Source organism: Polyodon spathula, chromosome 21 (assembly GCF_017654505.1).
Source record: "Polyodon spathula isolate WHYD16114869_AA chromosome 21, ASM1765450v1, whole genome shotgun sequence".
Lineage (NCBI taxonomy): Eukaryota > Metazoa > Chordata > Actinopteri > Acipenseriformes > Polyodontidae > Polyodon > Polyodon spathula.
In genome coordinates, this window is record NC_054554.1 from 6,560,433 (window position 1) to 6,584,562 (window position 24,130).

General features: G+C 40.3%; 2 protein-coding genes across 10 annotated transcripts in view; both read right to left on the reverse strand.

The window, feature by feature from the left end:
* Nucleotides 1-11: 11 nt before the first annotated feature.
* On the reverse strand, nucleotides 12-1,470 carry LOC121296331 (polyadenylate-binding protein 2-like). The gene is made up of 3 exons (XM_041221757.1): nucleotides 1,310-1,470; nucleotides 1,005-1,151; nucleotides 12-411 (listed from the first exon to the last, which is right to left on the reverse strand). The coding sequence occupies exons 2-3, from the start codon at nucleotides 1,086-1,088 to the stop codon at nucleotides 202-204; spliced, it is 294 nt and encodes a 97-aa protein (XP_041077691.1). The 5' UTR covers nucleotides 1,089-1,151; nucleotides 1,310-1,470; the 3' UTR covers nucleotides 12-201.
* Nucleotides 1,471-10,693: 9,223 nt separating this feature from the next.
* LOC121296312 (protein CBFA2T3-like) overlaps nucleotides 10,694-24,130 on the reverse strand; it is a 35,647-nt gene continuing 22,210 nt past the window's right edge. For 3 of the 9 annotated variants that reach the window (XM_041221724.1, XM_041221722.1, XM_041221725.1), the window contains 11 exons: nucleotides 20,686-20,832; nucleotides 18,808-19,049; nucleotides 18,640-18,729; nucleotides 17,082-17,263; nucleotides 15,548-15,828; nucleotides 15,305-15,405; nucleotides 14,317-14,557; nucleotides 13,664-13,732; nucleotides 13,212-13,265; nucleotides 11,601-11,791; nucleotides 10,694-11,283 (listed from right to left, as the gene is read on the reverse strand). In XM_041221724.1, the coding sequence (XP_041077658.1) occupies nucleotides 10,861-11,283; nucleotides 11,601-11,791; nucleotides 13,212-13,265; nucleotides 13,664-13,732; nucleotides 14,317-14,557; nucleotides 15,305-15,405; nucleotides 15,548-15,828; nucleotides 17,082-17,263; nucleotides 18,640-18,729; nucleotides 18,808-19,049; nucleotides 20,686-20,806 (1,995 nt within the window). In that variant the 5' untranslated portion in view covers nucleotides 20,807-20,832 and the 3' untranslated portion in view covers nucleotides 10,694-10,860. The other 6 variants (XM_041221723.1, XM_041221721.1, XM_041221716.1 and 3 more) reach the window with 6 other exon arrangements.

A 24,130-nucleotide genomic window follows, 5' to 3' on the forward strand; every position in this document is an offset into this window, starting at 1 on the left:
AGGACACCTTGTGTCTAGCTTTTAAACAAACGATCTAGCCAGAGGAAAATGACTACCTCCAGTTAGATCAGGGGGGGGAGGGGAAAAAAAAAAAAAAAACTACACACACACTCAATATATTAGATGCATCAGGGTGTACCACCTCCCTCTACTAAAAAAAAAAAGCAATAATAATAATAATCAAGTTAGACTTATCTCGTTTTATGAAAGCGTTTTGCATCCTACTTCAAGTATAATGTTACCACATCGACGCTGGTAGTTTGGGATCTTGACTGGTAGTGGCGGTGTATCAGACTTACCACTTGCCTGCGGGCTCATTATCAGATGTTTCTCAGTTTCATACTGTACTTCTTTCAGTTTCTCTGCTTCTTCCTCCATTTCACGAACCCTGGCTTTGATGGCCTCCAACTCCTGTGAGGCACAAAAAAAAATAAAAGAAATAAATAAAATAAAAAATTAAAAGTTCCCGATTTGATTTCTCGTTTTCAACCTTCCTATGTTTAAGCATCCGACCCGGAGCTTGCTTCTGTTGTCTGCAGACGTATTTTCATTTGTTTATCTTTAATCGTGCGAATTTGGGCAGGTCCACAAACCGGGAAAAACGCGAAAAACAAAGTTACTGCAGAACGCCGTGAGATACTGGATTGGTTTGCGGGTTCGTTTTCATTTTAGCAGTGAAAACACACACACATACACATATATATATATATATATATATATATATATATATATATATATATATATATATATATATATATATATATATATAATTATATTAATTTTATATATATAATTCAAATATCAATGCTTTAAAAGTATTTGAAAAGAATGATGTAAACACTGCGGCAGAACATACCAGTCGGTACAGAGTGAACACAACACGTGTTTACTGGTGAATGTATCGCTAAGGACTGTAAAGGATTCGCCGTTTTCAACAACATTAACAATAATAATAAACAAATTAACACGTATAGCAAAATAAATTATTTGTCATCATCACTTACAGGGTCTTCAACGTTATGGTCCCCCGTAAACTCCCCTTCTAGAAGACCAAGCCCTTCGTCAGCATAATGCCTATCGTCCGCCATATCACGACTCCGACCTGAAACACTGCTTACTCCAGCCCCCGGCTGCGTTTCTTCAACAAGGCCCTTTGTGTATAAAAACCCGTTTTACAAGAAAATAAAGTTACCTGGAGCTGTAATGTGTCTATAATAATTATAGTGTATTAATAAAACATAGTTTAATGTATAATTCACAAATGATACACAACAGTTATTTGAGATTCAGTATTTCGAAGTGGTTCTACCTCAACCCGGGGCTTCGGATAACCTCCCGATTCCAACTAGGATGCCCTGTCCGTAAAAATAGGGGCAGGGCAAGTCCCCGGTCGAGTTTTTAATGCCATCAGGGTATTTTAATTAAATTTGACAGCTGTTGTTTCACCTGGATTGACACATGTGTTGAACTTGGCTTCGACATAAAAAAAATACTACCCTCTGCACGGGACAGACCATTTTTTGATTAGTACTCCACTGTCAATCTCCCTACAGCAACAAAGGATGTACATTATTTAAAACAAACACATTCTCATAACCACAAAATAAGTAAATATTTATAATTCATACTCTCTCTCTCTCTCTCTCTCTCTCTCTCTCTCTCTCTCTCTCTCTCTCTCTCTCTCTCTCACCCTTTTAATCATATATTTATATATTATATTATTTTAATAAATGTAATATTTTTTATGGTCTCTTATAAAACAATCACATGTCACACTAATTTCTTATTTTATATCATTAACTTTTTTTTCTTTCTTTTTTTTTTTTTTTTAGAAAACATATGGCTGGAGTTTTTAACAATGTGGCAGTGAACCAGTTAAGTTTTACTGGGCAACACCTGTAATTCAGCTTTAATGAGAGAATCATAGAACTCAGCTGTGTACCAAACAGAAAGACATAGTGAAAATGTACTGCCTCACAGAAGAAACCTAAAAGGTCACATTACTTCAGTATAGCAGCCATGTTAGGTCAAGTCCGCTTTGATAGATTGAATATGGTGGGTCACAACATTCCTCTTCCAATATAGTCACAATAATAACTGATTTACTGCAATTTTTGTCCAATGAAGAGCAGTGGAAGATGCCTTATAGTTGTGTTTGAATGTTATTTTCCAATATAATAGTCTTCAACCATAATGGAAAACCATGCAATTTGAAGAAAACATGACTGTCTTCCAAAACAGTTATTCAAAGAACACCAGAATATTAGAATTTAGTGTGCACTTCAAGGATAGACAGCTGTTATTTTTTTCCTTCTTCGATGTGGGGAGTGACACTGTGCAGCTCTTATCACATCTTCACAGCTAACCTGCCTACATTCCTCAAGTCTGTATAGTCAAGCTTTTATTTCAGACATCAACTTCTTTACTTTACACATTTTCCCTTATAGAAAACCAAGCCATTATCTTTTCCGAGAACAGAAATTAAAGTACCTATTTATGTGCAAATGTTTTATAAACGGCCTGAGCCGGTCTAAATTAAAATGAATATCCCCATAGTTTCCCCATTCTGATTAAACCCTTAATTAATTCTTATTGTATGTCAAATACATTGTCCCCAAATCTAATTTTATTCCATGACACACAGCTACTTTCAATTGCATTCATTAGCTAGTCTAGTGCTTTGTAATACTTCAATATTAATATTCATGAAAAGTGACATTTAAGGAATATCCTCATAGGGGAATTTATTTTTTATGATGCATGATGCTTGGGCGAAAGGAAATCATTCAAAGCTCTGAAGAGAGCTTCAGGAAAACATATTGGAGTAAAACGTGTCAGTTTTAATAAGAACCCTTTAGGAAGTATGATGCAAATCTCAAAACGTTAACATGTTGAGCAAGAAATGAAGGATTTATTTTAAAATGACCTAAAACGTGTCGGATCATGCTGTTGAGTATATGAGCTTGTTTTTTTGTTTTTTTTTTATAGTTATAGTTTGAGTTGATTTGTCCAATCTTTACTTCCCCAGATAAGCCACTGCAGATTTTCATTGCAGTATTTTACAACATTGGAGAATCACTTGTGCTTGCATCCTGGTACTACCCCTTAAAACAGGCAGTGCTGTAGAATATGATCTGTAGAAATTAGTATGGTAACCGTGAGACAATAAGATCAGACAATGTCATGTTTCATATTCATTTTTCTTTTTTTATTACACAGATACAGAGCTCAACACAGACAATAGCCTGAATTAGAATGTTTACAGCTGTACATGTCCAACACAGCGCACAATTAGAAAGAGATAAAAAGCTAAAAAGGGGGAAAGCATGCAAACTAAAAATCTCTTGGCACAGTTCACTTCATCTAGAATGACCACAGAACAGAAAATATAGATTGCTTCAACACACCAACCTTCCAATACAAATTCAATTCGTTTTTTTTCTTTTTCTGTTTTTAGGTATTCCACGGTGCAGTATATAACGCATCCCTACTTATATCAACTCAAACCTGCTATTTTAATTAAAAAATGGCTTTTATAATACAAATGCATCAACTTTTTTGCAAGGCTTCTTCAGAATAAAAATGTTCCCCATAGTAAAAAACAAAACAAAAAAAACATTGAATATAACAGTTGGATTGTGACACCAAAAAGTTTATCATTCACTATGCAAAAGATTAACTCTTAAGGGAGTGCACCAGGAAGGGATATCATGTTTGCAAAGCTGCATCAACTCTCCTTTTTTATTCATGGTAACAGTATAGGGTGCAAAACCATTGGTAAAACCAAGTGCTTTTGAAAATAAGTTTTTTTGAAGGAAATCTATATTTTCACTTGTCAAAGATTTGCAGAAGCGTTTGAAAAGATGTCAACGTTATCCTCATACACCCATAATTTAATCCAACCTAATTGAGATGTTTGTTTTTTTGCTGAAAAAAGGAAGCAGTTTAATCTGAAGATGCTTTGAAGAAAAAGTTCCCCACAAACCAGTCTTAACTTTTTTCATCTGTATTTTTTTTTTTTAGATCCTCTTGACTCTACATTTTATCAAAACAAAATTGAGCACAGCCCAGTTCTCCTCTCTCCTGATACTGTGGGTAGTCTTGGTGACGCTGTATGAGTTTGGTTACATGATTCAGGTACTCCCCCTCTCTTGAGCATTAGGAAAGCTGCACCAGAGTTTCGTCAAGAGCCACAAAGAGCAAAAGACTATATTTACCCTTTTACAATAAAATACAAGAAAAAAAAAATATTAGTCAATCAGGCAATCTAAATATTACATTTTATCTACATGCATTTTGGTTTGATTTTGGTTAACTTTAGAGGAAACTGTGGCAATTACATTTAGTTGTTCTTTTTTAAACACAGTTTGCTCTAACAGACATACAAGCTTGACTGGAAACCTTAAATATGGCCTTCAGAAAGTGTATTAATGATGGAAAACCAGCAGTGTTACTGGCTTAGGGATGCTTTTTTGCTTTTTCACACCACATTAAGATATTTTTTTATTTGAATCTATAGCTCCTATAACACATGCAATCACTCAAACCCATGGATGTTATGTGGATGGACCTTATTTGATTAAATCCTTGCAGGCAGACTTTTGGAAAAATAAAAGTAAAATATTCTGGCAGATGAATTTAACCCTTCCCAGTCCAAAGCTTTTTTTTTATTTTTTTTTTATTAACAGCAATCATTTTGACAGTCTAGATTAAGAGTTATTCTTAGCTGAGGCATTCAGTTAAAAACACAAACAACAATGTGCTTTGACTGCTTAGCTTTAAATCTTCTCTTAAACCTCCATCCCTGCTTTTCTTGTTTGTGCTTTGAGCGTACGTGTCTTTTTCAGATACTTTGGTTTTTAAATATAGTTGTTAAGAAATGGGGTTGGATACTCTCTGGTTTGTCTTTAGTGTCAAAACTGATTGCTGATCTAATCTAAAGCCATTTAGAAATGCTTTGGTCTGTGCTTAAATTATTTTGGATGATAAATGACGTGGCAAGAGTTAAAGTACCAAACAAATGTGTTTCCTGTGCTGTAAAGCATGGCAAATAATGAACATGCTGTGTGGGTTACCAGCTTTGGTTCCCACTTTATAAAACATAGAGAACTTGAATGCAGTTTGCGAGGATCATAAATAATAATAACAATTCTAATAATAAAATGACTGAGCCTGATGAATTAAGTGCATAACAAGGAAGGCATGGTGTTCTTATATTCTGTGTAATTTTGTCATTCAGGAAATATGAGATATTGATCAGCATAACATTGTTTCAGTGCGTGGTTCACAAAACATATGCAGCATTAGTCTTGCCTGCCACCTACTTAATTCAGGACAATTTAGATTTAAAATGTGGGTTTTAAGTGCTTGAGTTATTGTCAAGTCAGGGCAATTTGAGACAAGTTTAGGTGTAATTTGTTGAATAGAAAGAGATACAATATAAGTTATCATCAAGGGTTATCATCCTTATTAATAAAGGGTAGTTCACTAAAAATAGGTGGTCGATGCCTTCTAGATATTGAATACTCTTCCTATTCACCCATTTGAATTAAGCAACAGAGTCTGAGTAAATGAAAGCCTCAGCTCCAGTTTCTGCTGGTCTGTATGTCTGCTAGAAGCACAGTGCTATAAAAACCCAGTGATTTGGTTTGCTTGTTTGTTTCTTTTTTTTCCAGGAATTGCTTCCAACCTGGTTCACCAAGCGCTCCGAGGTAGAGTGATCAATAATCCAGCCATTGAGGAGGGGAGGGGGGGGAGGGGGGGGGGGGTCAGGAGGGGTCAGGAAAGCATAACACTTTCGAGGTGGAGACCTCTCCACACTGAGACAAATACTGTTTATGTTTCTCGCTCTCGTATGTGTGTGTGTGTATAGCGATATTATTATATATATATATATATATATATATATATATAAAGAATAAACACTTAAAAAAACAGGGTACCCTGCAGTTAATCACATCTGAAATACTTTTATATATTACCTTTGTTTATGACATATGAAAAATAGACAATATACATATTTAACATGATAAATAAGTAGAACACTCGCTAACAGTACTAACAAGTCAGTTTTTTTTTTTTTTTTTTTTTTGACATGTATGTGGTTGTTCTCAATAGATTGGCAGACAGGTTTAACCAGTGGCTGCACAGGGAGCAACAAAACAAAAACAAACAAACAAAAAAAAAAAACATTGCAAAGAAAATTAGCTGCAAACATTCAAGTTTGGTCCATTCAAGAGGTATTTGGCCAGATTTGATTTTCACCCTTGGGGAACATCATCATATGCACCAAACACTAATCAGACCCGTGTGCTGATTATAAACTGTCAAGGAGAGGGGGAGCAATCTCATTGGCTAACAAACGTTCCAACCTGTGCAAACATGTCACCATACTGGCAGGGCTTGGAATTATTAGGACTAACTGATTCACTTCAGCAGGGGTGGTGAGAAGTGTAGAGGTGCCATTCTATAAGTTCAATAACACTCCAGAGTGTTCAATATCTGCACATCTAGGCGTTTAATGGCACCTGTCTTTACCGCGTGCTGAATGTCTCCCCCTAGGCATGCAGATATTAGACCATAATTGAACACCTTGGAGTGTGTTACTGCTTTCTTTTCTAAGATACGCTTGTACACAAGACCACAGAAACTCAGATAACTGAAACAGGAATTAACTTTAATTATGGCACTGCTATACATATAGTGGCTTATCAGACGGTACACAGTAAAAAAAAAAAAAAAAAAAAAGAAACTTTGATAAATATAATGAATGTTTTGGGCAATTGTAGAATGACAAGATCGGAGTTATTGATATCATGTTTTTCGTGATTTGGTATCAGCCGCTATAAGGATAGCTATGCCATAACTCAAATTGAATTCCAACATTTGTGTCCCTCTGAGAGGCTCTCAGATCCAGATTTGCAGTCAGCATCCTAATGATTAAAGCCTGAATTTCCAGATACTGTACAGATCCAGCCTTGCACATTGTGGGCCATGGTACCTTGCTCAAATGCTGCTGCTCTGACTGTATCACTTATGTTACTGTATTTAATTGTGCACATTCCTACACCCAACCAGGTGGCATTGAATTGGACTTTCTTGAATAATCAGGACTTATCTGAATCAAGGACATCTCTGTCTGTTGGTCTGCCATGTTTTGAAGGTGTTACAAACTCAGTCCATACAGTAATTAGTCCCTTGGGCATTAGTGCACCTCTCCCACCTAATGCAACAATTCAAAGAAGGATGCAAATGGAATTATAACAAATGTTTTTGCATTTATGCACTAACTTCAATGTCTCACATTCACCAAAACACTGAATGTCACTGTCACTTCAGAATTGTTCATTTCATTTCAAAACTTGCTTTCTTGAAACTTATGTATCTTGTAACTTCCTTCCACATCAATGCGCTCATAATGTACAATTACACATAAGAGGGATTGTTCTGGATCTTGATTCTATGGAAACACTTGCCATGTGCTAAAAACTTGGTCATTGTAAACATGTGATAGGAGCTGGAAAAAAAAAAAAAAATTAGCCTTTTTAAATGCATTAATGCCAAACTGTCCAGTATTATTAAACAGCACTGCACTACCAACCATTCTATACAACCAACCAGATTTAGCTCACATTAGCAATTTTTTTTTTTTTTAAATGCTGCAATTACACTTTGGTCCAATCGGTGGCGATAATTCACATATTTTTAAATACCAGTATGTTTGTAAATGTGACAGAAAATATATTGGACATTAATTGGACATTGCAAAAAAAAAAAAAAAAAAAAAAAAGATTATAGGACATTATCATCTTGTTCAATTGTGGGTTTTTACATTACGTGTGGGGAGGGAGTCAACAATGAATTACATACAGTATTGTTTTTTTTTTTTTTTTTTTTTTTTAAACAGCTTTAGATATAATTCCATCTTTACTAATTATTTTAATAATCTATTATTATTATTTTTTTTTTTTTGTTCACCTGTAACACCCATTATCCAATATGTGTAAAATAAGTTGGGCTGACCATTTTTTTTTTTTTTTTTTTTTTTTGTCAAACACAAAATAGTTATTAGTTTTTTAGTGTCTTGAGGCCCTAGAGCGCATTTCCCCCCTCAATTCTAGTGTCTGATATGCTCAATTCCAAATCAGTCATTAACCCCGTCCTTACAATTCATTTATTTATTTTTATTTTTTTATTTTTTTGCTGATAAAGCCAAGCCTCTCAAATCAGGGATCATATATATATATATATATATATATATATATATATATATATATATATATATATATATATATATATATCAAAATGTTAAATTTTCCTAGGATGTGCCACAGGTAATAAAGCATTCGTACGCTCACACGAGCTTCTCGAAGTGTTTCTCTTCTTTCTCCAAAAGAGCAAACACCTGTTCTCCACCTTAGAGGTGGACCGGCTGGCTACCTCTTATTTATACAGTTAAAATCATTTAGTCTTCGGTTTGCTATTCGAAACGAAGTTTGCTTTTACTCTAGTTACACACACATGACGGATTTAGCAAATCTGGAAAAAACTGAGCTTCTGAATGAGTACTCTACAATTCCTTCAATAAAAAAAGAAAGTTTTAAAAAGCAAATCTCTATTCTAAACTTTATACTTTAAAGGTTTATTTGGCAAACACATTTTTGGACCTCTTAAATACTATATACATTCACATTAAGTCATTATTATTATTATTATTATTATTATTATTATTATTATTATTATTATTATTATTATTATTATTATTTTAAATATGTTCATATCTATCGCTGTAGCTTGAGGTTCCATTCAGTAGCTAATTTTTTTTTCTCCATATTGCACCTCCATCCTCTCACTGTCTTACAAAGAGAGCAATACAAAATATTCTACACTAGGATTTCATTTTCTTTGCCTGTTATAGATAAAGAGGTTGTTATTTTTTCTTTTTTTCAAATTCTTTTACCCAAAGTTCAACCCAAACCTAAAAAAAAAAAAAAAAAAAAAGTATTTTTTCTGTTTCATTGTGTTTTTTGAAAACTTACTCGGACAACACGAACAAACATCACAGAGACAGAACACGCTGGGGAAAAAAAAGAGTTATCTACAAACAAAAAACTTTAGTCCCTTTTGACATTTCTGCTCGGAGGAGGACGGGCATCAACTTGGAAGGGCTAGACGAAGAGACATACACAGGGAGAGGGCGGAGGTAGAGAAAGAGAGCGAAGAGAACCAAGTATAGAGGAGTACGAGTCACTTTAGTCTTTCATGCTTTGGAAAGAAGGGGAAATAAGAAGATAGAACCCTTTAGATTGTCCGGTTGAAATGTCTCTACATCAAAACTGCAACAAAATCATAATCACACAGCAGTCGTCTTATTGTACAAAGCTTTCTCAGATTTTTTTTTTAATCCGTTGAGGCTCTTGTCTATCAGTTTTTGTTAATAAAAAAAAAAAAAACAACCCAAAGAAAAAGCAAATATCACCATTCATTTTTTGGAGCCAAGTATTCCATCCCCATTGATAAAAGTCGCTGTCTTTTGTATAGCGTCTCTCCATTTTTGATAATGTCTTCCAATCGTCATTCCTTTTTTCTTCTGAAGAAGTTGCGTATAAAACATAATTCAGCAATACTGTTTGTTCTTCTTGAAGCCTGTTTCTCTCTGGTCTGACTTTGCTGTTGAGAAACAGAAGTAGCTGTGTTTGGTAACAAGATGAGTGCTTCTCCTTGTGTCTTAGTAACTTTGGCAGTGCAATCCTAACAACAACAACAACAACAACAACAACAACAACAATAATAATAATAATAATAATAATAATAATAATAATAATAATAATAATAATAGAAAGGTTTGGATTGTGGGTTTTTTTCATTTGGATTCACATCAGAGCCGAGAGGTGAGTCCGGTATAGATTTTCTTGGCTAGCTAGCAAGGTAGTTAAAGGGTAATCTTCCTTTAGAATTTTTGGACTATTCTTTTTTTTTTTTTTTTTTTTTTTTTAAAGCCAAAAAATGAAACAATAAGTCAATTTTTTTCAGAGTTAGCCTTCATTTTGAAGTGAGCGAGAGTTCACAAGAAACAAAGTCCACCGTGTGAGATGACATGCTTGTGTCCCTCTGCTGAAGCTGGACCCAAAATCTCACTGTGAGTGCCTTGTGTTCTGCAGACACCAGAGAAAGACAGGGAGAGTCTTACAGTGTGTTCCCACCACGGTCTAACAGATCACGGAAATGATGTCCCTTTGCAGTCCAGATCTTTGTATGTTGTATATGTACAGTGTGGATGTGTAGATAATAGGGGTGGGCAGAACATTATTCCCCTTTAAGAGAATTAGGCAACCACCAGGTGGCACCATATACTGTATATGTAAATCCCAGCAGAAATGAGCTAAACATTTTTGTTTTCTGCCCACCATAAATATATACTGTAAGTGCAGGGCTTATTTTACATAAATTATGCAGCTTGGCTCAAAGGTATACCGATCATAACTGGAAGTTATTTTATGCTTACCAATCATCCTTTGGAATAAGTAGAAAAAATTATCAAAGATAAAGGATATTTATAGAATTTATAAACACATTTTGAAATAAGCAGCTGCAGTTGTAGTAAAATAGGCCCTATTTGTACAAACACACACACACACACACGCACACACACATATATATATATGCATGTGTGTGTGTTTTGTGTGTATGTGGGCATGTGTGTGTGTGTGTGTGTGTGTGTGTGTGTGTGTGTGTGTGTGTGTGTGTGTGTGACTGAGACACAGAGAGGTCAGTTGGAGGTGGAAAGGTCAACATGAAATATTCAGGTAGCTAAGTAATAGAAATCGTCGCAGCTTGAATCATTGCAACAGCAGATGTTCATCAGTCTCTTTTGGAAAGCAGTTGTGGCAGCAGCAGTGCGATTCCGGTGGTGGTTGTGCTTGCTAGGGTCAGCGGGAGGCGCTGTCGAGCAGGGCTGGGGTGGCAGGGGTGGTGGATCGGGAGACATTGCTGGAGCTGGCTTCCTTGGGGCTGCCTGCAGTGCTGCTGCAGCTCCCCCCACCTGCCTGGGCGCTCCCTGTCACTGAAGGAGGGGCAGAGGGGGCCCCCTCGGAATGAGTGGGGGGCATGGAGGTGGAGTGGGTGCCCAGAGGAACACTGCTGCTCCCTGGCAGGCCCTGCAGGCCCTGCCCACACACGTGGTGGTGCTTCTCCCAGTCCTTGTGCTGGCAGAACGAGCCGCAGTAACGCGCTGTGTTGCAGCCGCTGCAGGTCTCGCTCGCCTTTCGCCCGCAGTTCCAACAGCTCTGGGAAGAGAGGAGCACAGCATGACCCTTACAAAGAGCTAACCAGAAATCACTGTTAATCTTGCAAGCACCAAACAAGGTAGAGTTTTAATAGCAATAATTAACTTGCATTTATGACTGCAGTTACACAAATCTTACTGTTTGTTCTGTACCAGCATATTGTACCTTCCCAATTATGTTTTTCGCCTGTAAGCAGAGACTGCAGGATACTTTTTAGGCATTAGACACTTCTGGACCTATTCCTAAAGCTTTAATATGCAGGTTTGCAATGCATCTCCTGTGCTCCGAACACCGAAGGTTACCGAGGACTCCTACCTCGCTGGAGTCCTCCTGCTGGTTGATGACGGTCAGTGCGTCCTCGGAGGCCTGCCTCTTGGCCTCGGCCAGTGCTCGCTCCATCTTGGACCTCTCGGCTGAGATCATCTCGTGGGCTTTGCGCTCGGCATCCGACACAGCCTTCTGCAGCTCCGACATCGCCTGCCGCTTCACCTCGTTCACTGCTTCTTCTGAGGAGAGAGCCCCGGTGCTTTACACACAGCACTGCAACAGAACCCATCTGTCCTAACACAGCTGTTTACCTGCTGGCTTTTCGGTCCCTTTTTGTTTAACTGCCTGTATTTCTATCATATACCACTTCTATTACATTTAAGTACTCCCTTTTTATCAATTCTCCCAGGTGACCCAGCAGCAACGGGGTCCCTACTGTCGACAGTGGGAGATTTATGGGTATCTGAAGATATGATTTCACAAGCAATTCACTCCCATCACCTTGATAAGCAGCTTGGTTTTATTGGCTCATCCAGTTCTATTGGTGGAGCAGATTAGTTACAGTCCAGAGGGAGTGTAGCTGTTTGCTTTAGTTGCAAAAACATGCCTCTACTTATGAGTTTGCCCATTTTGACAGATGCGATCGACGTTAAAGTCATCGAACAGCACCGTTGTTGAATTGTTGTTTTATTCATTACTTTTCTGCCTATGTATTAGTATTGAAATCGATTCTTACTCAAAGATAGGATCAGATAGGAATAACACTGGCCAGGCTTCCTCCCCCCGCCCACTTCTTGTTTACTGAGGCCAGAGAATGGAAACAAGCCCCCCCTATAGCAGAGGCACGGTTGGATTATGCAGGCTGTGTACTGTTTCAGTCAAGTTCAATCTTGAGAAAAGATCATTAGGATAAATTACCATCATATTTTACAGTAAGCTGCAGCCCTGTCAGTACCTCCATGGGTGCCCTCAGGGTTCTTTATAGAATAGGAGCTGATTGGCTCAAACTCTCTCCCTCTCTCCTTCTCTCTTTCTCTTTACTTTCTGTGCTCTGGGTGTATCACTCCCAAAGACTCAGATGGGTAAGTAGTTACTTTTAAATCTGCGGCAGGCTCCAAAATCCCATGGAAGCCTCCCACACTTGTTATTTTTTCCTCCCTTTGTTCTTTCTTTCTTTCCTGCTTGTTTTCTATATATATATATATATATATATATATATATATATATATATAGAGAGAGAGAGAGAGAGAGAGAGAGAGAGAGAAGTGCTTGCTTTTTTGTTTGGGCTATCTCTAAGAACCTCAACCACTCAATTATCATCAGAATGAATGCATGCTCTGCTAAGATTGCTTTGCAAATTTAATTAATGTTATCAAGGAACCAGGAGCAGGCAGTGGAGCAATTAGCTCTTAATGGAAAACAGAGGGCGAGCAAAATAAAAGTTTAGATTCACAAGGGATTTAGCAGTGTACTTTAAAAAAAACAAAGCTTTTGTTTCAAATTTTCAAGGTGGAGTCAACAGAGTCCCATAAACCAGTACAGATTGTATTATCATTCATATGGAGAACTTGTTTCTAAGTAGAACATTAGATTGTCCTTGCAATGAAATGCCTCCATAACAAATAAGTTAATAATTCAATAAATACTGTCTTGACTCACCCTGCTTGCTCTGCAGTTTTTTTATTGCTGGTGAAAGCGGGATACTTGCAGTACCTGTATGAAAAACAACTGCAATTAAAATTGCATTACTGCAAGTGAACATGCTGTAAATCGGTAAAACAGACAACAGCAGAATTTACTTAGACTGCAGCCCAACTGCACTGTGACAAGACGTTAGCTGCACTGTACTATAACTACAAGGTTAGACAGCTCAAACCATTACTGGAACTAATATACTCCTACACACAGTTATAGTGCAGTTAAGCTGCAGTCTAACTAAACTACACTGTAGTGCCCATTTACTGCAATTTCCTTGCCATTTAACTGCAGTCATTTTTCATATCCTGAAGTGCTAATAACAACTGGGACTCTCTGGGGCTGTATCCCTAGGTTATTCCTTCAGCATCATGAGCAAACCAATCTACTGTGCAATGACAAGCCTGGTATCTTACCAGCCTTCCTCCAGAGCTCCTCCGGCATGTATCCTGAGGGAGGTCTGTGCAAAAAATCCCGGTGAATTTCTACAACGTGAAATAAAACAAGAGCTTGTTTATTCAGGGTCAAGGTGCTGGGAATCAAAGTACTGGGTGAGGAGAGACAAAGCTAATTCCACCATGCTTAAACATCTCCTCTAAACACAGTCAACCAAACACATTGTAAATGTCAACAGTATGTATTAACAATTTATATATTATTTTATATTCATGACCAATAAAGTTTTTGTGTAGCATCAGAAATACCACCAGTGGCCTAGTTCTTTCATAGAGACAGTGCAGCCTCGTGACAAGTGCTGTACCTGACATTTCTTTTATTGAAGATTTAGCCAAGCATACAGTGCTACCAGTTCCCAAATGCCTTAACCATGTAGTATTCATTGACTGTGATTTTAGCATACATACAGTGCCACCCGGTGGTGTAGTGCTGCATTGGCACTGTCTCTATGAAAGTTTTCCCTCATAGTTCTGGGACCACAGTTCTGACCTGAACACCCTCAAACAGGGAATGTGGATTTTATTTAACTTGTGACCTGATCTGGAACCCAGGACTCCATTTCTGATTGAGTGTTCTGACGTTTTTTTTACCGGCTGTGTCCTGTCAGTAATACCTAGTGGCTGCGCCTCAGAGATGTTAGAGGAAGTGTTGGTGTTGGAGACGGAGGAAGAGGAGGAGTTGTGAGGAGCAGGAGGAGGGCGCTGGCTGGAGCTCACACCTTTTTTCATTTCTTCGGCGTCGCTGTAGCGGCGGATCCAGTGGTTCATCTCCTCGCGGTCTGCCTCCTGGCAGCGGCGCAGCACCGTCAAGGAACGCCGTGTCTTCTCTACCATGTCCATGATGCAGTTCAGAAGCTGGGGCGAGGGAGAGGCAGAGGTACAGTGAGACAGCGGAAAACAAGCAAGGCTACTTGATGCATTTTAATGATCTAAACTGGGGCAGGATCTTCATGCAACCACACTAAACTCCTTTGCCTCCTGCATGGAAGACTGCTTCCCACTGTATTTTTTTGTTAGGAAGTTGTAAATTAGTGGGTCTTTAAAACCTCACCAACAGACAAGGTGGGACCAGTTAAACCAGGCTGGATTATTGAAGAAACACAACAGCAATGGCACTGGGGATGTACCGCTGGCTAGCTCATTCAACCTCCTTTCCCTCCTCCAGCCTTCTAAACTGCTCTGACCTCTGATTCAGCTATACTTAGTTCAGCGGAGTGTTATTAATCTATCCAGGACCCAGATCAGGGCATGCTTGCTCTGTGACTGCAGTTCTTGTGTCAATTGCTCCAGTCCAGCTGTAGCCTCTGTTGACTGGGGACCTCGTTCCATCTGTGGACGTTTTCTCGTTGTTTGTAAATGTAGTGCTCAAGAAAGCTGAGGGATGACTAACACTCACTTGTAGGAGAGCCGTGGTGTTACCTACCCTGCTCTTCAGTCCAGGGACTTTACCAGGTAACACAAGGACTGTGTTGACATCGCAAACTCATTTCAATTGGGACCGAAGCTGGACTGGAACTCTACCACATAATCCCTGCCCCCACCCCCCTTTGTTGTCCACAAGCGCGGGTTCGGCTGCAGATTTGTCAAACTGGGAAACCGTACCCCAGCGACACGTACATTATCGAGGTGCTTCCACTCCTCTGCCCACTCGCGATCCGTCAAGCGGTGATCAATGACTTCCTCCTGCCGGGCACCATGCAGTGCTGCAACACAATTAGAACACAGAGTGAGCACTGCTGCCTCTTCGTGGCAAACTTCATGTACTTTCAGTGTACTTGCTTTTCTACAGAAGCGACTTTTGTTACCCCTCTACTTTCAGCCATGTGTTTTAGGGTTAGGACTCACCACCTCTCTGGTGTCTCTCGCGGGCGTCTCGGTGTTCAGTGTGACGGTACGCATCGCGGTACTGATGCGCAAGGGCCATGTCCTCCAGCCGGTAGTGCTGGGGTGGGGGAGGGGTGGGGTGTGGCAGGCCGTTTGGGGGATGAGGAGGCAGGCCATTCGGAGGGGGGTGCGAGGGGGCCCCGTTGCTGGGGCTGTAGCGCTGGCTGGGGCTCACTGTGCACGGTCTCTTCGGGAGGTGCTCCGAATGCAGGGGGTCCCGCTCCACCCCGTTTTCTTTGGTCCTGAGGGTTATAGAGACAGCAGAGAGGGGGCACCCTGTATTAATAAGGGCACTAAGTGTAGGCAAAGCTACTGCACTGTAACTGCAGTAAAAGATGTGCCAAAAATGAACAGTACAACAAAAGTAAATTATAACATTAATGTTAATTGATTTTAGTTACAATTTTGTAGTGGTAACCTGTAACTCCCATGTCACAGACTTTTGCATAAACTTCCACACCAGGTGCTGATTTGCTGTAGTGAGTCTGATATTCTTCCTTTAATTCTATTAGCTACAGCTGGTATTGGGATGTACAGAAAAACAACAAGTGGAACATTCTGCTTTAATGTCTATAAAAGCAGTTTGGCTGCAGTGCACTGTAGATACATGGTAACTACACTTTTAAAATCACTATTATAAACATGACAGCAGTTACAATGCAGTGACCCTGAAATCTAATTACACAGAAATTTACTTCAGTTCAGTCTTACAATGAAACCCTGATCTTGATGTGCTATCCGGGCATGACATAAAGCAAATGAACCCAACAGCTGCATCATTCTGTCGTCCAACAGTAAGCCAGTGGTGGGGAGGAGGTGTGGGGATTACTGGAGGATTGCCTGCCCCCTCCCTCACATACACACCCTTCGTGTCTGATCCAAAGCCGAAGTCCAGCACATAACCATCTGGATGCATCTCTGACCTAAGGGCAGCTACAGACTCACTCAGAGTGATAGAAGGAGAAGGGCTGTGTAACCAATGTGAAATGAGAGGAATGGAAAGAAGATGCATTGGGCATTGGTATCCTTAAAGACAAACAGGGCCACTAAGATTAATGAAGTTATACCATTTAAAGATGGCAGACAAAAATTAGACGCACCAAACAGCTGTTATTTTGAACTAGAACTTAGAAGGGTGTTTTTTTGTGCAAACAATTATGTTCATAGATCAGGTGGGTTTTGGGCGATTGTTTTGGGGGAATGGTAATGCAACTAACTGTTCCTGTTTGTTTCACCCACGTGAATCTGTGTACAAATCTTCAGATAAATCCACACAGGTGTATCAGAAGTTATGAGCCTCACAAGCTTTCACAGTAACGAAATAGCATCTAAATAACACAATGTACAACCCCCATATTCAGCGCATACAGCTTTCTCACATAACTACACTCCCTAATGCTGTTGTTTAAGTTGGTTGCTACATCTTAATGGAATTGAAACTGAGTGGAGAGAAGCAGAGGCCCGGGTGGTAGAGAGGACTGCTGGTTGGTGTTACCTGTCGGGCGTCTTCCTCTTGCCGTGCTCGTTAATCTCCAGCAGGATCTCGGAGGAATCGAGCGGGGAGCTGGCGTTGGCATCCAGCAGCAGCTGCTCGTGTTGAGCCAGGTACTGGGCGGGCGTCTGCTTTGCCAGCCGGGCACAGTGCAGCAGCTCGCGCTGGAGCAGGGGCAGGTTAGCCTGGACAGACAGAAAGAGCGGAAGAGGGGGAGTGTATGAGTTAGAGAGAGAGGGGGAAACGAGAAACCAAAAAAAAGATCATAATGCAGTCGTTGTGTAAATCATTAAAACAGCACCCTCCTAGGTGTTTTACAGACAAATACGCTGCAGGTGCTCACATGCATTGTTAAATGTTCAAAAAAGGGACACATTTTAATGACCCGTTGAAGGAGGCAGTCAAGCATCATATTTTCTTTTCAGGTTAGATAATGTTCAACGAAGACACAGCATGTGCAATAACTGTTCTGAGCTTTATCTGTAGGAAACATGATGCGGTACAGTAGGGTTGAATTATCAGATGCTGTCCAGACTGCTGCTATCTGTTGTTTAATATGCTCCTTCTGTATTTGTTAGAAATTGACACCTTGCCAGCTCCCCATGTGTTCATCATGCAGCTCCCAGCATTGGCACTCTCCTCAGCTGAACGTTTTCCATTTCTTTAACACAGCCCCCATACTGTGAGCGTGGGGGGGGGGTGGGCTTGAGTGAGAGACACGCTGCTGTTGTCCAACCACAACCAGGCAACACTGCCGTAGCGCAGATCTCAAACTGACATTATGTCAATAAAACACACAAGATGCTCGATGATACAGCGGGGACCTGCATTAGCTCTGCAGCTTTACAAGTTGAAATTAATTTCATGGTCTCATCCTAGCCATGTTTTAGTACCAATTTACTATACTTCAGCACTGTTTTTGTTGCAAAGGAAGTGAATTGAAAGTGTGAGGCTGGGAAGGTAACAGAGTGAAAAAAAAAGTCTACAAACTTAAAAAGCTGTGCTTCCGTGGAGAGTTTAGAGTTGCCAGAGAAGGGTATGCATTCAAATCCTCAATATGGCTTCAGATATATAGTGTAGTGAGATACCAGAATGAAATTCATCGCTCACAAACACAAAGTAACAAGGACTCAGTGGACTTCCACGGGACTTCCATTTGTCCCAGACAAAAAAAAAAAACACAACTCCTTAAATAGTAGGCTCCATCTACGTAGTTGTCCATCTGCCTATCTGTATACCTCTAGCTTTCTGTTTTCCTGCAGATTTTTGCACGATGACCTTGGGGTGAGTTGTTGGTTTGAAGGCTGTCTGAGGTTCTCTGTGCTGGGGGCTGGGTGCTGATTGAGTGGTTCTTGCCAAAAAAGTTGATCTAAGAAGTGAAAAAAAGGCTACAGGGGGATTTGAGGGCTGTGTGCTGCCCTGGTGTTGCTTGTATCATTTTAAAACAGATTGCAGTCCAGCATAATGAAATCGTTGTAAAGATAAGAAAGCATTTTTACGGTGTTGTTAAGAACTCTAGAAGCTGTACTGTGTTTGCGCTGTTTTCTTTCTGTGCTCTCACCTTGAGGAAGGGGATGACAAAGGGCCTTAGAGGGAAATTGGTGGCCTCCTGGAGCTTTGAGTGAAACTCTTCAATAGTCAGCGTCGAATTCTATGGGAAAACAGAACAAGTTATATTCTGGACTTTAAGGATGCACAGGCAGTGATGGAAAGGGATGGGCAGGCTCACCACTAGGCCCAGCACCAGGCTGCGGACGCGCTCTCCGATCTCGGGGGAGATGTCGTTGCCGAACTGCTGCAGCGTGGTGAGGAAGCGCTTCAGTTTGCAGAGCTGCCGGGCGCCGCAGGCTGGAGGGAGCTGCTGATTGGACAGGGAGGCCGTCGACGACATGGCCGGCCCGTTGCTGAAGCCGTTCGGAGTGGAGGGTCCACTGTTGAGGGCTGTGGGGGAGTGGCTACTCCCGTTCAACACTGACACAGAAAAGACAGTCACACCAATCAACCAATAAGACTTCCCAAGAAGATCTAAAGACCCGCCATTAGGATGGGCGCTCCAGTTTCAGCTCCTTGGTAGTAACATTTACACATACATTTCATAAATTTCACCCAGTGCTAATTTCAAGCCTACAAACAATGACGGCTGTACAGTGCATCAAAGCAGCATCACCTTCATTTTGCTTGTTCCAATCTACTAAACTTTCGCTGTACACAGCTGTTTTTCATATAGGAAGCATCTGATTGCCCTAACCAACCCCTCACCACCCAACCAAAGAAATCTCTGTTTCTCTCTCTCAGTCAGTTGAACAGTACTATTAGGGGAACTTGTTGAAGAGGTGCTAAAAATAGGTGTGCAGCATGGTGTTACTTTTATCCTGACAGCAGGTGTGTTGCTAAATTAAACCCTGAACATGTCCCACAGCTGAAAGCAGAATCAATGCTCAGGTTCAACACCCACCCCCAAGCACAGAAATTAAAGATTCAATGTAACCTTTTCTCTTTCTTACCTTTTATTTTTCCAGTAACATATAACTTTAGTTTTGCTTGAATACACCACAATTGGCAAATGAACATGGTACTAATGGTACTATGGTATATATATATATATATATATATATATATATATATATATATATATATATATATATATATATATATTTACTGTTTGACTGGCTTTAAACTTTCACTTTGAATGTTCTACTTTTCCCATGAGGCATAACTGGTCTGCAGTTCAAGTGCAGCTATTTAAACCAAAGTTAATGCACACTGCCCGGATGACACTTATTTCAGTGCCCACTATCCCCCAGGCTAATTTGCTCCCAGGAATATCAAAACCCCTTCTTTCCCTGTGCGGAGGGAACCATGCGACAGGGCACTTGTGTTCTGGTTATCGAGCTAAGAGCAGACTGTGCTGCAGACCAAGAGAACAGGTGAAACAACATGGCCTGCCATTGCTATATAGGGAAGAAACCAATGTGGATCAGAGCGCTGCCCTCTGCAACAAGCCACAAAGAAAGAGCACCTCTACAGCTCTGCAGGCAAGGGTAGTACAGACAACAGCAGACTGCAGATTAACAGCACTGTAATTTAAAACAGCTACTCACTGGATGCTTGTAAGCTGTTAAACCGATGTCAATTGGTACAAATAAAAAAAGGCTCCACAGTGCACATTAGTGTACCTTGACGCCCTGTGTTGTTTTGCATGCTTCAGATGTTGAAACTCTACGACGAGTCTCTGAAATCCGTATTGAAACCTATGACAGGAAGTCTGTTGCAAAAAGATACCTGTGAATGCTGAGAGACTTTCAACCTGAATGGATCACTATGTTGAATTAGGTTTGAGACCAGCGGTTGTTCTTTGAGCAAACGCATCAACACTGTTTGAAGCCATGTGATATTTTTGTAAAGCATCTTAAATTAACTGAAAGATTAAAAAAACACCTGTTCATTTTTACAAAACTAAAACTACTTAGAAATGTATAATTCAAAAGGTCTGAAGCGCTGTCAAGCTGTTTATCTCTCAGTTTTGTGACAGTAACGTGAACCAGGTTTTAAACACAACCCAGGTCTCCTCCTGAACCCTGCAGCGGTTGTCGCGGTGATGACTTACTTGTGGTGGGCGTGAAGGAAGTGTTACGATTGGCTGCCTGGGTAACAGAGGGGGGAGGTGGCGGCATGGTGGGTGGCGTTGATCTGGGCTGGGCTTTGACATCAGCAGGTGAATCTGGCATCGTTCCAACCTTCAGTTCTGTGCTACCTGCAGGTCACAAAGACAAAAGGAGGGAGGTCAGTGGACCAGAGATAAATTGGTTAAGAGAACAGCAGGGAAAAAACAACAGCAGCACCTGAAATTAGTAAAAATGAACTGTGGAGCATAACAAGGTGATCTGCACTATAACTGCATTATTTATTACACAAATTAAAACTGGGATGTTGCTGACAGATCGAAAAGGAACCAGTATGCCAGAAAAGCAGGATGTTTTTCCAAACAAAAAAGGTGGATAAAGAATAAAACCAGAGGCAGAAGCAGCTTGGAGAGAGGAAGAGAGTGCTGGAGGTAAACAGAAATGTCTTTGCGTTTGGAAATGTCCTGGAACACCTGCTCTCCCTCTCAGCTGCTGACGGCCCCGTGTCTCTCCCTCTCACCACCCAGACAGGCGCTTGACGGCCGGTGGCAAGTGCAGCAGGACCTGCCGCTGTCCGTCAACAGCTGACCACTTTCATGAACTATCCCAGGACTCGATCGGGGACCAAACAAGGCAAGCTTTCCTGGCCGGCGCAAGCAGCACAGTCAGGTGGCATTGCCTTTCTAGTATCACAAGGGCTGCATGTCCTGCTGTTGCTGATCAGAGGTGTGTGTGTGTGTGTTAAACTAAATGTAGTGTGAGCCCAAGAAGCTTACTGACTCTGACAAGAAACACAGAGCGGGCTGTGTGTTGAACCACATAAAAACACTTATATCGGTTTACATACTTGCTGCTATGGTTTGAGTGCAAACAGACAAAGTGTTAGAAGAAGTCTAGGAGCCTGACAGGGGAAGTGAATGTGGAAAGAAATTCCCCGTCTCCAGGCACTTATATAAAAATCAATACGAGTCCTGTGATGGGTTTCACAGGAGAGCACAGATAGGGTTTACAGTGTGTCTGACCTCACTGGAGATGTCAATCCCCTGGTGCTGATAATGGAAGCTGCGAAATCAATTAGACAGAGCCACTAGCCTGAAATCACATCAAATTATGATTAAATGTTAAATACATAATTTAGAATATAATTTTAAGGTTTTTATTTTTTATTTTTTATTCCTAAACAAAATTAATCGCACCTGCGATGTTGACACGCCAACTTTCTTTGTAACTGCAGCCTGAGAAACCACAGGAGACTCCTCCTTCTTCAAGAGTTAAATGTGGTTTACACAAGTCACAGCGTAATCACGAACCTGTCTTGCTCTGAAAAGCGACCTCGTTCATCATTTGAAAATACTATATCCCAATTAAACAAAGTGACATCCCAATTAAATGACATTAATGCCGATATTTTGATTTTACTGGAAATGTATTGTGAATTACAATGTTATTTTTTAAAGCTTAGCCTTCCTTTTAATTCTGAATTAACTCCACAGTATGTGACTAATGAATGTTCAACAAACGATAGACTCAGAAATAACCAAGCGTTGGACACTTGTGCCAAACCATGAATAGACCAACGATTAGCACCTGGCATGCGAGTACAGCAGCTGCAGAGACAGAGAAGGGTTAACTGGCTTTTGGACAACAGCACAGTCTATTGAGATTAGGACTAACTTGCATGAACCTTGGACTCTCATTTGAGCAGAACTGAACTGAGATACACTTTGATCAGGTCAATACTTGGTTAGGAGACCTCTTCCAAAGAACCCCCAACGATACAATCTTGTTAAATCCCCCATTTCCAACATAAACTGAGACTGAAATGTCCCATAGAAAAATTCTAATTGTGCATTAAGTTCGCTACTAAAAACTGCAATCTGAGAGCCCTTAAAGTAAAGTTAAATCGAGGTCTAACTATACTTTTACTGCATGCAGGGGATTTGACTTGCCACAATTACAAGATCAGACAGCTATAAAAAAACAAATCAAAACAACCACGGTTTCAACATTTTACCAACAGTGGCATGGTGTACAATGCAAAGATGCAAACCTTCGTTTAAATATGTTGCAAATCCCTAGCACACAGCACACCTCCGTTTACCCAGTCTGTGGGTTTGTGTGTGTTTGCCTATGTTGCAGTGTATTTTTAACAGGTTTCAGAGCTAACTGACAGCTGACAGGCCCAGTAGGCACAGGGGATTACATAGTCTGCTGCCCTCATTAGCAGTGGACACTGGACAGGACAGCCACAACAAGGTAGGGAGTTGAAATACATGCACTTGCATGCTGTTTGTAAAGTAAACACATGCTACTTTTAACACCGCTTTAATACAAAATACCTCTGGGAATAAATATACCAGCTACGAAATGCACAAAAACAGAGGCTTGCTCTAAAACCCATTAGTGAGTCACAGAATGTCAATATTATTTACAGCAGGGGCCACAGTAGTCCAAAAAGTCTATGATGTAGTATTGTCTCACCCACTGTTCACACTTGCACAGCTTTCCTTTGCGCTGTGCTGCTAGAATACAAGGAAACTCTGCTCTCCTCTTATTTATATGTAAAATATTACAGTTGGAGATAATCAGTGTCTAGCTGATTATCATTACTAATCTTCTGTTGAACTAGAAATCTCCCGTCATCGGCGCAACAGTCATTGGCAGTATTGTAAAATGATAGAAATTAGCAAAACTCTTTAAAATTCAATGTAAAATTCTGTAGTTGATCACATTGTGACCTTAAAGGTTTGGTGCAGAAGTCAGCCTCTTCAATTACTAGTGAGAAATATCTGTTCCATTCATTGATCCAATATGTCTCTTAGGTGTGCATAAGATAACGATATTACTTTAGGCAACTATGAGTAGCACCCTACAACACTGCCCTCTGTATTTACACACCTTCTGCTCTCATCAACACTTTCATTATTGAAGTTTTTAAATATAAATATGTCAACTATTTTGGGGTGCTGCCAATGTTGAAATGTTGTTTGTTGTTTTTGTTTTGATTTGCAGAACTGAGGAGCCCGCTACTACTAAAAACACACACACACACACACACACACACACAGTAGAGAACACCAAGAATGACACAGCAGACGTTTGTCTGCATAGCAACTGCTCTAGAATCCTTATGTTTGGCTCTTTTACGCAAAAAAAGGTTGCTGCCTGTCTCCAGGTCTAGAGTGAAGCATTTGAAAAGGAACTGAACTCGGTATGCCTGCTCTGCCACGGCAGGGATTACAAACAGCTGTTTAATCTGTCCAGCTAAAGGACTGGGCAGGATGCAGCTCTAGATTTGGAATGTAGAGTCCACACCATCTGCAGCCAGCTGTGCTCCCACTGCCGCTGAAGGAGTCAAGTCCCAGCAAGATGAGATCTTATAATGGATTAAACACGACTGAGGCGATTTCCCAGGCTTGGTGGATCTCA

Bases quoted from the DNA above. Each gene is read 5' to 3' on its own strand.
- LOC121296331 (XM_041221757.1), bottom strand. From the start codon at position 1,088: ATGGCGGACGATAGGCATTATGCTGACGAAGGGCTTGGTCTTCTAGAA. The intron at 412-1,004 runs GTAAGTGATGAT...TGTGCCTCACAG, and splicing joins ACCATAACGTTGAAGACCCT to GAGTTGGAGGCCATCAAAGC.